This window comes from Mesitornis unicolor, unplaced genomic scaffold (genome assembly GCF_000695765.1).
Source record: "Mesitornis unicolor isolate BGI_N332 unplaced genomic scaffold, ASM69576v1 scaffold3829, whole genome shotgun sequence".
NCBI classification, from domain to species: domain Eukaryota; kingdom Metazoa; phylum Chordata; class Aves; order Mesitornithiformes; family Mesitornithidae; genus Mesitornis; species Mesitornis unicolor.
This window is the reverse complement of record NW_010206505.1, coordinates 25,614-40,126: the sequence shown is the minus strand read 5'-3', so window position 1 is coordinate 40,126 and position 14,513 is coordinate 25,614. Positions and strand designations below refer to the sequence as shown.

At 38.8% G+C, this 14,513-nt stretch overlaps 1 protein-coding gene across 1 annotated transcript in view; it reads right to left on the bottom strand.

Annotated features, from left to right (window-relative positions):
- HECW2 (HECT, C2 and WW domain containing E3 ubiquitin protein ligase 2) overlaps window positions 1-3,083 on the bottom strand; it is a 106,973-nt gene extending 103,890 nt beyond the window's left edge. The window contains exon 1 of the mRNA XM_010191773.1: window positions 2,792-3,083. Coding sequence (XP_010190075.1) covers window positions 2,792-3,083 — 292 coding nt within the window. The remainder of the gene's footprint in view (window positions 1-2,791) is intronic.
- Between the last annotated feature and the right edge of the window lie 11,430 nt (window positions 3,084-14,513).

Genomic DNA, 14,513 nt, shown 5'->3' with positions numbered 1-14,513 from the left:
GTGAAAATGTACCTGGATTGCTTCAGGCCTTTGCCAGATCTCTTGGCAGTAATGCTCGAACTCAGAATGATGCTCATTTCTAGAATTTCACCCTCTCCTTATTTTCAGAATTAACAACCACTTTTTCTTCCCTCAAAACATTGATCCAGCTTTCACAAGTTAATTGTATAACCAAATTTTTTTTAAAAAAAGAAAAGAGTGCCACATGACTGTGCTTTTGGTTATGCAATGTGGGTTTTTTTAAATAACATAAAAATATTTGCACTGGCTCCTTGAAAAATGGTGCTTTACCAGAAGATGTGGGGGAACATTGGAGGTACAGCAGTAGGCTGGCATGGCCCCAGTGCTGTCTTACGTTAGTGACCACACACAATTTCCACTGCCTTCAGGAAGCAGTGCCAGAGGAGAGTGACTTTGTAAGTGAAATGGTTTTCATTTTAAAGAACAGGATGGATAACCTCAAGCAACTACGCTGAATATTAATAATGTGTTTGAGAACAGAGCTTTTATTTTTAAATATATCCACTTACAAACATCCCTCTTCTGAGAAAATAAGAAGTGAGTGTCCTCAACTTCCAAAGGAATAAATGGGAATTGAGGGTACTTCATGGCAATTACTACAAAGGACTGAGAATCCTGGATTGTACCCTGTGGGATTTAACTTACCTTAGCTATGTCTGTGAAAGTTATGCAAATGAAAGGTTTTTAGATGGTACTCTTACAATTTTTTATCATTTTTTATGACAAATGCTAGATACTTGAAAGACTTTCTAAAAAATCAAAGACAGATTACCTAAATCAGACAGGCATGCCTATCAAGCTGAATATACCCTTACCACTCTGTTGCAAAAAATGTGCAATACCATCATGCAGAATGATGAAACCACGAGTCTTAAAGGAAAGACTCAGCTCAGATCTATTTTAAATCAGTAACAAAACTTCCATCAGCGCTCATGGATTTCAAGTGGCAGCGGAGACAAAAGCTCAACACAAATGAGTTCCTGGACTTTTCATCATTTAACAAGAAATCAGGAAACCCAACATACTCAAGCACTCTGGTATTACACAGCAGCATGATAGCGGGTTTAGGCCCAAGAAAGCATAATTTTGGTTGTTCCTTATAAGATTCTTACCTTGTGGTTTTATATTTCAGGGGCTCAACAGACCAAAAGCAGAAATATTTAAAATCATTAAAGTAGGATAAAAATCAGGTATAGCCTACAATAAGAAAAAATAACAGGAAGGTGTGTCAAACCTTCATTCAGATGAACCTTTCAATGTATTTAAATTAGAATGTTAAAGCCCCATTTAGCAGTTTGTGCATTTTGCAGCACAGATCACACTTCAGTTGCTAATGCTGTTAGGAAAATTCACTCCTGTTTAATACGGAGACACTTCATTTAGGTTGCTTAAATTAATTAGCATATATCCACAGCTTATTCCAGGAGAGACTGTAGTTCATGCAGCAACTCCAAAACAGCTTTTACAACCAGGGAAGCAGTAGAACAGCACAAGTTGATGCTGCCCAGTTTGTGGAACTGCAGTAACGTTGGAAAAAATATCAGACAAAAAAAAGAACAATAACTGGAAACAGCAACCTCTCAATATGTAACATTAAGTATCGATGCAGAGATGGGACATTCTGGAAAAAGTTGACACAGCAGGTCTCCAAAATCCTACTGAGACTGATTTCATTGCACTAAGCTTAGTCCCAGCACAGACAAAATTCCCATGGTCAGATTTGTTTCCACCAGTTCCTGCTATACCTGCTTTTGGCAGGTTGAATTGACAATTCCTTTCTACATTTGTAAGTAGGTTTAGAGAAACAGTGCAATTTTAAAATACATCAACTGATCACGCCCACTTACTAAGCACTGGTCAAATTCAGAGAGTAATTTTAGTGCACACGAACTGGATTCTTTGAGAACACGACTAAACCCCATGTGCCACTACAGGTACCCGATAGCTACACTTTAGTTCCTAGTGGGGACATAAAGATCGTCCTTTACCAAACACAGCAGGGGTGTTTGGATTTAGAGACATGACTAAACATAATACAGTGGAAAATCCCAACCTAAATACGCTGCTGATGCTAGGGTCTCAGCACCAGCTTCTATGACCTCCTGATCCACTCCTGTTGAGCCACATGTCTGCTAATGCACACACTGCCCACAGGCCCTTGCATGTCAGCCTAAAGCTCTTTCCAGCTCCCTCCTATGAAATATCCTGAACAGCACAATAAAGCACATTTCCTTCTAGAAGAACTCGTCACAACGAGAAATTCTCACTCCGTATCAATTGATGCCATTCCAGTTCTACAAAATCAAAGACTTGTACAAAATATCTTTTCACACATGTTAAGAATTTACTTGTCCAAAAAACCTGCAGAAACATTGGAGAGTAAGCATGTCAAGTTATATGATGAACACAGTACACTGAATTTCCCAATCCTTAAACCAGCCACCAGCAAAGGTAAAAACAGTAAACTGTATGCGTATCTGTTTTTTAAGAATGCATTTCATCTGCTAGCAGGTCACTGTGGAAACAGATCTACATTAATTAGAATTGTGTTTTTACCTAGTTCACTGCACTAAGAAAAGCAAAGGTAATTCTCTGCAGTCTTACCTCAACTTTAGGTTGTCTTACATACCTTACATTTAAGCCGTCTTACATACCTAATCCTACCTCAACTTACACTGTTGTGTGCCAGAACACACATCAGAAAAGGAAATATGAAGTGGCAAAAGCACCAAGAAACACACAGAAATAATACACCACAGTTCTGACTTACCTATGTGATAAAGTCCTATCCAGTCAGTGGGGTCTACTTCTTCCTTAATATCCCAGAAAATGATAAGGTTCTGAGATTGCCCCAGGGTGTATTCATACATACTGGCTGTCAAGCTAGACCTGCTATCCGAGGTCACTAGATCAGTGTCACTGTTGGCACGCTGCAAGTTCATGTTCTCAGCCATGGTGCCCTGAGATGCCAAACTCTGCAGATTCTCTGGGCTCAGAGTATACCGTAGCTGTGGGTTGCGACGCCGCACAAAAAGCAGATGTTCTCGGGCTGAGCTGGCCATCTCTTCGCCACTTTTGTCAATTTACGTGAAAAAGTTGTTGTTCGAAGATCTATGATGAAGAAGAAAAAAGGTGTTACAGTGAGACAGTAGGCTACTCAGTCAAATATTAAATGGAGAGGCATTAGTGCAAACATGTTCCTACAGGAGACTAAAATGGACTCAGTAAAACCTTTTACTTCATTGCTCTACCACTGCTGCCATCTTCGTGTCAGTACATTGAAAAAAAAACAACCAATATGAATCTCTTGTGACAAAATTCAGAGTTAACTACACACCATGAAATAACATTTATAAGCCAGAAAGCAACAGAAAGCAAAACATCCAAGATCATCAATCAAGAAAGAACAGCCACAGTACCAAAGCTAATTTAATTCTGGCAGTAGCCTACATAGTGAAGAGATAATCAACTCATCTTCCACCAGAAATCACAGCAATATATGATGTATTTTCACTTAGATATGTTCATTGCCAACAATACTCTCTATGCACTGTCTGTTCAAAAGCAGTAGTGTTCAAGATATTAAGAAGTTTGGACATATTTTAGTAGAAATACGGTATCACAGATGTATGTCACTATAAAATAATTTTGTAAGGATTTTTTTTTTTAAGATACAAAGCACAGCTTCTGAGATCCTCTATACCATACAAAAACATGTCAGCCCATTGACTGGATTTCTTTAGACTACAAATATATATTCAATCAGCCCATGTCAGGTTATCTAGTGCAGTCAGATTTTGCTGTTCTTTTCCATACACCAGAAAACGGAGGCCTGATAAATTCAACAGCTTTCCTCTAGTCCTGAGGAGACACAAGAAGGTCTTCACTGAAATGGTCATGCCATTATCATCACACCACACCTTCAGAAGCAGAACTTGCATCTCATTATCCATAGCTACTAAAAGTACCACCATTTGAAAATACACCCTCACATTACTCATTGCTTGAGATAAATCATCAGAAAGGAAAGACAAGAATACCAAAATATTAAAACAGAAACAGAGGAGGACAGGATCAGTGATGGGGAACCCTCTGCCATAGAAGGAATATGAAAGTTTTCCTATCTAAGCTATATGACTCTGACCAAAGCTGTATGCTTTTTTCAGAACCTATGGTTTATATCAACTAATTGTTTCTTTATTTTATGGAGGAAACAAAACAGTCCTTATCTGGCAGAACCATTTGCTTTCAGAAGAAACTGTATTTTCTAGTAATGTGTTTTTCAGTCAAAACTGTGACAATTACCTTCCATACTATATTCACCTGGAATAGGAAAAGTCTATTTCCTCCAAAGCCAAAACAAACCAAAGCAGTCCTCCTGCCCAGCAGTAACTCCAGAGCTCATCAGGAAGAAATTGTGTCCTGGGCTTCTTACACTCTTCATACAATTTGAAAATAGTATTTCAACATTTCTGAACAAACTGCAACTTAACCAGTGACAATATCAATTATTCCACCACCGTATCTTCTGAGAGGGATGCATACTGCAGCAAAGATCTCCTTATTTTTATGCATACAAATAACCACATACAAGAAAAATGTGTGCATGTACACATACTAAAAAAGCAAGTAAGAGGTACCTATGTATTATTCTTGGGCTTTCTTTGTGGAGTCATAGCCTACAGCTACCATACGCAGATGTATTTGTTCTCTTAAAATAATCCAAGCATTGTCAAACAGAGCTGAGTGTCACCTGCTACGATGTTCCTTGTTTCAAGCAAGGAATCCAGTAATGCAGTATTGGGTAGAGCCCACGGGAAGCAAATGGATTGGTTGGCCACTTCCATAGCACTATAAATGTAATTAGACGTACAGGACACTACCACCATCTGGTCCCACAGCTGATTTATTAAACAGAAACCTCTGCCTCTAGAGGTCAAAAGACATTTTTTTATTAAAAAGAAAAAACAAGTGGAGAACTTGGAGATCCCAAGATTGAAATTAAGAAAAATTACGGTGTTTTTTTTTAAAAGGCATTTTCATATTTTAAAGGGTTTTTTTTCCTGTTCATTCCTCTTTCCCCACATGATGAATCTTCAAAAATGGCCTCTTCACTTCTATTTCCTATTACTCATCTTCTATTTTCTTTTTAATAACATTTCAGTGTATGCACTCTTCCAGAGTATGACAAATTCTTCTGCTGTTTTTCAACTTTTCTTAAACTGGGGACATTTTGAAATATGAAGAACTAACAAAATGGAAAAATAAAGTTCAGCTCATCCAGTTGTATCCAATTCATCACACACTGTATGTGGTTCAGCATCAAATATTGCAGAAAAGGAAAGAAACAAAAGTCTAGTTCAATAATTCCACATATACCAAAGTAACATGGAGATTACCACATTTACTTCACAAAGTATGTAAGACAGCTTCCTGACATGAGCAATGTTCTGGCTGCATACACAAAACACTTTATTTTTGGTGCTGGATGTCAGCAGGGTTCACTGACTCCTCTGTCATGTTCCCGCGCACTTTGTCTCTGACACCAGTGTCAGTGACGAAAAGGAAACTTTAGTACAAAGGGTACTCTTAAATGAGAATCAAGGAAGTTAGTATCTTGTTGCTCTGTGTGGAGTATTACTCAACAGATCTGAAAATCCTGGGTCACTTGGAGACCAGAAGGGTGAATAAGAAATAGTTTCCAATGCCCCTATAAGCCATGAAACACACATGGATCAGCCAGTTGCTGCGTTTCTCCCTTTTTTTGCCTCCCTTCTTTTTTACCTTGTGATGTGGGCAACAGCACACACTAACAGTTAAGTTAAATATCACAGTGAAAGAGCCGTACCCCTCCGTCAGGAAGAGCCCTGATTTGCACCTCCGCCTGCCCGCCGCAGCAAGCACGTACACCTGCCTGGGTACCACTGCCCTCTGCACCAGGAGATCAGGCGAGATCAATTAACAGACTATTAACACTATCGAGTTAATCTTCTTCTGTCCCGGATTTATGTAATTTTGAACTACTGCATACCGTGGTTCTATGGCAGTAAAATCACTGCAAAAAAAAGTATCATGCAGGAGGATTACAAGTTGAAGACAAAATTTCAATAGAAGTAATGAAAAAATTTCCTTCAGCTGCAGAGTAGCACACTGCACCCAGGGCAGCACTGGCATTTGTTGGAACATATTGAAAATTTGTATGTGGCAGATGGACAAACTCATGCATGTTTAAGGACACATGAGAACTAACTTGTACTAGCTAGGACTGTCCCACAGTTTGAGAGATGAGAACAGCCTGAGGAAAACTCCAACTCCTTTGCAACCGTCCATTTTCTTAAGTCCTAATTGTTATCACTCTGGTGAATCATGGACATCATTACAGTTTCTGAAAGTAATCACAAATCTAGATGCTGGGTGACTTCTCTGATCCTACTCACACATCCGAGTGTCTTGAAGTTATGATTTAAACAATGATCCTAACAAATCACATAACTTAAAGCAGCTGAAATCAATTTGTAACAAACAAGTTAAGTTCTCATGCAAATAAGCTCCTATTATTGAAAAAAATACCTCAAAAATTCAGGACTCATAAGCTTTTAGAATATTTTCTAAATTCAGTGAAGTAGGTTGAAAAGGGGCCCTACTGTCTGACAGTACTCTGCTACATAGCATCTCACAATAAGGTGCAAGGTTAATTAAGGAAATTTCTAAAAAGAAAAATATGACACTCATACTGTAAGAAAGAAAAAGATGATTGCCATAAAACCCAAACCATAAGGAGTGATGGAAGGAAAAAAAAGAGCCACTGCTGTAATTATCTGCAGTCTGAAAAATCAGTCTGAAGATGGGATGAAAACCTTACACATTGCCTTCTTGCCTAAAAAAAAAATTGCTTATCTGACATTTGGCTAACAATTCCTGATGTCTGTCATTAATAACATAACAATACACGAACACGTACATCCTGCCAGAGACTGAAAATCAGAATTATCCTCCCACCTTCAAAGCCTGTTAAGCGCCACTGCAACAGCATTTCCATCCAGACCATACTGTAAAGACAATACCCACGACTAGCTGTGTGCACCTGCCCTGCCGTGAAGATTTGGCGAAGCAGGCTGAATGTGATCAGAGCAGCGATTTCACCAAGCTGGCAAGGCATATTATTTCATGAGGGCAAGCCAAAATGTGGAAACTGAATCAACAACATATGGAAAACATAGGCATTTGAGAAATCAGCAGATACAAACTTTAGCGAAGTATTTTAGTTGAAAAGTGAAACTGTAGCAAAACTGCTTATTTGTATCACAGTGTTTCTTCAATACTTGACAAGTAGCTTAGAGAGCAATAGGACTGATTTCCTCTTAATCTCTAAGTGGCACAAGTTCAAGATTATTTCTGTCTAAATAGACTCCTCAATTACTAATCAAAGACGGACCAGAACTGAGAAAAAGTTCCACTTAATATAGAAAATACAGATAGGAGAAATTCCCTTGCCCAACTTTCTTCACTAAAGGAGACTGAAAAGAAACATCAAACCATTTCTGGCATGCAGTCAAACCTTCAATAGTTTAAAAAAATACACGAAGGAACGTCTGGGGGTTCCAGCACAGGAATAACCAAAAAAAATCCCACTCTACCATGCAAAACAAACCCGAGTACACATGCTGCCCTGTTTATCTTACTCATAACAGTGATTCATTTCTTGTTTATGTAGTGATCTTTTATGTGGCTTACAGGTCTTGCTAACAGCCTCTTCCCACAGCATTTACTGTAAATGGACTCTATAGGGCTGGCCCTAAGAGCACGACCGGTCATCTACTGGAAAAGATTTGTGCTTTAAGTGGGTGGCTGGAGGAGCTGCTGGGGAAGTGACCATTAACACATTTCACTGGGGGACTGGCTTCGCATCACCACACTGCAGCGTCACGTCACCCACCAGAGGAGCGAGGCGAGGAGGTGGGCTGTGTGACAGCCCACCAGATAAGGCTTGGCAGGGAGAGCCCTCATGGTGTGCTCTGCATCTCAGCATCTCTGTACGTCAGATGGGCAGGAAGAACAGCATAACCCAACTGCCCCAAATTTTCTCCCCATTCATAGAATGACAGAATCCTTTAGGCTAGAAAAGACCCTTAGGATCATTGAGTCCAGCCATAAACCTAACAGCGCCAAGTCCACCACTAAACCACGTCCCTAAATGCCAAGATCCACCTCACTACAGCCTCCTTTCAGGTAGTTGTAGAAAGCGATAAGGTCTCCCCTCAGCCTCCTCTTCTTCCAAGCTATACAACCCCAGCTACCTCAGCCACTCCTCATAAGACTTGTGCTCCAGACCCTTCACCAACTTTTTTGCTCTTCTGAGGACGCATTCAGATGATGCTTGGTATCTCTGTGAAATGTCACTCCCATGCTGAGATAAGCAATTCACATAATTACACAGGCAGAAGAACACATTAAGAAAATGAAGAACAGAAAACATACTGGTTTTCCAATTACACACTGTATGATACTGCTTTGTTCAGAACAAAAATTTATAAATGCTACAAAAAAGGGCTCAAACTGACCAGCTGTAAGTGGCTGGGAAAAGAAAATGCTTCCTGAATAAATTCAAAATTTAGAGATTTTTCTCCCCACAGAACTCAAAATTAGCCTATGTTCTGAGATAAGGCATGACAACAGTCCATTTGCAGTTATCCACATGCTGGCTTCAAACTTGCTAGAAACTCTGGCAAAAACAGAATACAAAGAATTCACTGTCAGCTGCAAAACCTGCCTAAGAAGCTGGGTGATGGTTAACCATATGGTTAACTCATATGCTTAACCAGTCTGCACTTACCCTGCTGTCAGTACTGAAGAGCTGTCAAAGCTCAGAGGGGCCCCCTCCAGTAAAATTTACCAGCTACTTACTCAGCAAGATCATCAGTAACTGATTTTGCCCAATTCAAAGAGATCCACTCAATAGCTCTTTATATTTCCTTCCAGGCCTATATTCTAGTATTTCTATGGCTATCTGGAGGCACAGATTTGGTCTATTAAAAAAATAAAATAAAACAAAATCGGATAAAGCTGACATGAAGCATCCTTTTCTATAAAGGCAGAAACAAAAGAAAAGCTTCATCTTTCTGCCCTGACATCCTTTTCTTGTTACTCCTCCTGGAACATTTCCAGAGTTTCTTCTCATCAAGTGTCCTGCAATCCACATGATGGAATTTCTCACAGAAGGTATTTCACTGTCTGATTATTAGGATTTTTCTCCTTTAGCTAACATTTTATCAGATTTGAGTTAAGCTGACACATTTGGATGCTTCGTATTCAGCCATCCAGATAAAGATGAACGTAAAAGCTGTCACACCATTCAAGAGCCATGAAAAATCAGCTATTTGGGGTCTCTGTTTTTCTTCACTGTTTACCAAATGACCATGGCTATATGCTAAGGCTTTAGGATGCTTTAGTATATGAATTAATCAACTTGTATCGTGTAGTAGAAATTTAATGTTTTTCCAGTAGATCATGAAGTTCAGTATTTAAAAAAATATAACAACCATTATAGTACATAACTTCACAGTTCTGAGCATGAATATCAGGCAGAAAACTGATGAGATCCTTCAGCTAAGAGATAACCATAACTGTTCAACATTGTTACCTAGAATGCCTGAGTGCTCAATAGGTCTGCATGTTTTAAATAAATTATGCAGATTAATAATATGAACAAGTCCTGTGACGGATATCCTGGAGGAAATAAAGTGATCGCTCTAAACTTAGAGAACCTGTGATTGAATTAAAAGCAGAACAGAGATGTCAGAAACTTGAAAAACCACATCATTACACCTCTGACACCACTGTCCTTTTTAATTACAATGATATCGAGGATATCTCAGAAATTAAAAAGGGAAAAATGTTTCTCTTTTCCCCCAGTTCTTCTAATTTGCACTTTTGACAGTAAATTTGCATTCACTGCTTCTCCTTGAATAGCCAGTTCCAGATATTTTGTTCATCTGGGGTGCTCTTGAAAAGGAATTTAAAAAGATAGAAAACAACCATCACAACTGACACAGGACGTCAATATTGTTTAAGTATTTCTGCATTCTATAATTTCTTTCTTCCTTATTAAATGGAGTAAAATTCAAGTTTCCTTTCAATTTAACTTTAAGTTAATTGGATAGTAACTGTCTTGAAATATAAATGGTTCTATCCAGAAGAGCAAAGAGCCCAGTTCAATGCAGAAACACTTTATTTTTTTGCTGATCTGCTTACTTTCTCCTCTACCAAAGCCCCTTAGACATTCATAATAGGACAACTACTGGATACTTTTAGAAGCAGTTTAGCCCAAAGCAATGATGATGATTAAAGAATTTAATAAACTGCCATTTTCCAGAAATGAACCTGTATGTACAGGATCATTTAACCAGATTTCCTTTTTAATCAAGAAAATTGCCAAGAAAGTTAACTGAGGCATCTTGAAAGATGCAGCATTTTGTAAATCTTTTAAGATAAGTGTTTTGACTTCTCCATTCAAACCTTCTCCACTGGAGTGCCAGATTAAATTACATGCTCTATGCCAGGCAGGCGGCTGTGCTAGGTAGCTGCCCTCCTCAGTGAAGTCTCAGAGACTCCTCCAAAAAAGCAATTCAGAATACCAAAATCACTCCCTCTCTTGATCTGTGGAGGAAGCTGGAGTAACCTGAAACCGAGCAACAGAGGACAGAATTTTGTCTAGATGCCCTTTTCCTTTGATGCCCTGCTCTGAGTCATGCACAAACCACTGGGAAAACAACCAAAAAAGTAAACCTTGTTGAGAATATCCTGCCTTCAGTTTGCTAACTCATCTCTGAACTCACTGCTGGGAAACAACAACTAGCACCAGAATTTACTTCTGGAAACTGTATTCACATGTTTTAAGGTAAAGCTAAAAATTACTGTGCTGAAATTTCACAGGGATGTTGCCATACAGGAGAGGGAGGAAAAAAAGGAAAGACAGAGAAAGCGCGCATGCATACTTTAGTCTCCTTTGGACTCCAATCTGGTGACTCAGCTCAGATGTTAAACATCAGCTCAGATTACAAAACCACCATACAATTTAGACTGGCTGAAAATTTTCCCTAAGGGAAAAAGCATATAGTTCAGCATAAATCTGTATTTTTAAAAACAGTCTAGGCAGCACATTATTTGACCAGAGACTAGCTCAGTTGATTCAGAGTGTAACAGAGTATTTCTTTTAGACCTTTTCAATGCATTTTTGTACAGCTCTTTTGTTAAGTCAGTCCTATACACTTTCATATCTAGCTGAAAACAAATGTCATTCTCATATTATCGTATTACCTTAACTGCTTGAGTAAGGCTTACATCTTCTATTCCACCAACTGCCACTCTCTTACATCAGGCAGAAGTTACTGCTCAAGCCTCTTACGAAGACCAGCAGTCTGAAGGCTTCTGCGTACTTTTGACAGGTCTACACACCCTGCCCAGTAGCCCATCAGGCATTGCTGTGCTTTCAGTACAACTTAGCCTATTAATTCTCACACAAAAGCTTCAGCATGGAGCTAGCTGGCATACAGAAGATCTAGCCACTGGTCAAAAGAGTAAAAGGCGATAAATATGTATCCAGAGACTGGCGTACATACATACACACACATATGTACACCTCGGCATGCCTACAGCTACACCAGTTTTAGAATGTACTTACGGACATACTGCGTTGTCAGTGTAGGCAAACATCCCACGTCCCTGCACTGCTATTCCCACAGCCAAGACTGAATAAGCAACACTTCAAACATTTCAAGCTAACTCAGCCAGGTACACTATAGTGTTCAGTACCAAGAACTTGGATAACCTGTCTGAATTTGCACTGGAGATTATGAGGGGTTCATATAAACCTTTCCGCTGCGGCTGCCAGGCTGTGAGATCTGCCTAGCCTGCAGATGTATCTTAGTATTTCTCTACAGATATGTAAGAGCACATCTATGACCTAAAATGCATCCCTGTCCTTCAGTAGCAATATAAGAACTGCACATAGATTTAAGTGAAATGTACCAGATACATTCTTATCCTCTAGACTGTTCACATGAAGAAACAAAACCTGACTGGAAATTTTAGTGCAATTTCATAGCCAAAAGCCTATGCTCCACATGTATTATACAGCCCCTCAACCTCCTCCTCAGACTGGCAACTACTTTAACCAAGTTCATTTATTTTGGTAATCTTACCTGCAGCACCACCCCTCAAAGAGTTGATTTCACAAATGAGGCATAGTCTGGAGGTACAGTCACACAGCCATTAAACTCAGCATATCATGAAACCACGGCCTTGGATAATTCACAATGCAGTATTACTCTATATAAGCTTTACAATCAGAGTCCCCACTGCCAGAGGTTTGATCTTCAGTGTTCATGACACTGATGTATCTGCTGCTAGTTGCTGTCGATTGGTTGTCCTGAAGAATTTTCCTTGAAGTACTGATGCAGTTGCTCTCCATTTAGCCTTTTGATGTCAGGTCACACAATCTATCTAAAATATAGCCTCCTTCAAATGTTTATACCAGAAGGACAGAATAGAATCTCTGTGAGAAGCTACTTTGTCACAGGATAGGAATGTGGGAATTTAATTATTCTGTGGATAAACTGTAATATATGCTCATACTTACATATATGAAAACCTGCAAGAACATATTAATGACATGAAAAATGAGCAGCCCCTTTAACTCTCTTGAAACTCCCTGCTGTCTTTAGGACTTCCAGAACATGAGCAGCACAAGCCCAGGGTTCCCTGATGACACATCTTATCCAAAGGTTTTTTCACAACACGGGACAGTAAAGACCAAATTACAGAGTGTTTACAGCAAAGAACAACTTAGCATTTGTCTGTCCAGGAAAGTAAATAAACGTGTAACCAGAAGAAAGACTACAATGTCAAAAAGCCTGACAAAGAACAAAGAAAAGCTGTGCTCCTTTGCAAAAAGAAAGGAAAACTGCCAGGCTAAAAAAGCCACAATTCAAAAAGCAATTTATAAAATAATGCACTTGACAGAAGAAGTAGTACAATTATTTACTACTTACTGTCAGAGTAGTTCTGCAGCTTCACTGCAAGTCTCTGCAATCTGTACCGATGTGGATGCTATTCAATGAGTGTCACATCCATAAACGACAGCTGTATTTTAGCAATACTTAACAGAGTCTGGTTTAAGTATTTATTTGGCAGTTATTAAAAGCTAGTATATATACTATGCAATAAGCAATTATATGCATTTATTTTTATTCAATTTTAAACTGGAAATCCATTCTGTATTGATGTAAATCCCTGGCATATACAATGAATATGAATGAACATTCATTGTTCCACCCATCCAAGTCCAAATTCAATACAATCATTCCCATTATCATGTCTGTACAAGCTCAGCTTTCTACCACGTAAAACTGATTTCACTCACTGAAATGGTATCAAACCACCACAGAACAGGTACGTCTCTCACGCTGAGATTTCCACGTTATCAGGAAACACAGAAATGCTCTGTTCCTCTCAAAGCAGCACACCACTTCAATTCATCATGTTATTTATTCATTTTTGTCACAAAGGGGATATTATCAACTTGAAAAACAGCACTTCTTTGTGTAAAACATATATTCACTGGCTTCAAATTCAAGAATTCCATAACTGAAACATGTTAGCAGACTACCAGTAGAATAAAAAAAACCAGTGCCCACCCATCTGTAAAGAAGTAAGTTCCCCGATTCCTCATTTTTTAGAGGTTCTAGCCTGGTAAAACAGACCAGGAAGTGAAGGTGGAGGATGTCTAAAAAGACTACGTTGATCTCCTTAAAAAACGAAGTAAAATTAAAAACTAAATCAACCCAAAGCTTTGTGTAACTAAGTCTTCCAAATAAACTATAGATACAATCAGTGGATCAGGAAAACAGGAAACAATTATTTTTAAAAACTGACAGATTTTGCTGGAGGGAATTTAACTGTCCATCAGTAGACATTCAAGTTTCCATCCTCCTGACCCTTTTACTCTTCTAGTATTTCAATTAGGACACTTCACCAATTACAGTCTTCCTCTCATTCCTCCCTCTCCCCGCCCCTCCCCAAAAAAAAGACTGCATCTCTGTAAAGATTTTAGGAGATTGTTTGGCTGAAATGTCAGAACATTTCAGCTTACCTACAGTTTAATGGAGCTTTTTGCCATCAGCTACCAAGGGTGTCCCTGAAACTAGCAGGAGTAGAAGAACTGCTAGGCCAGTTCAAAGGCAATGCAAGGAGGGGTTGTCATTTGCAAAAATACTTCAATACTATCATATTTTGCATAACAATATTCTTAGATTCACTAGGAATTTATTTAATCCACTTTTCTTAAATTTCTTGTCTTCATGACACTTCAAACACTTAAGAACTTGTAGCTAAAAGGTAAAAATTACACCCCATACTCATATATACCTTTTTGCACAGAACTTGCAGCATTATCACTGTGCCTAACACACTGCTAAAATGCAATGCTGACCATG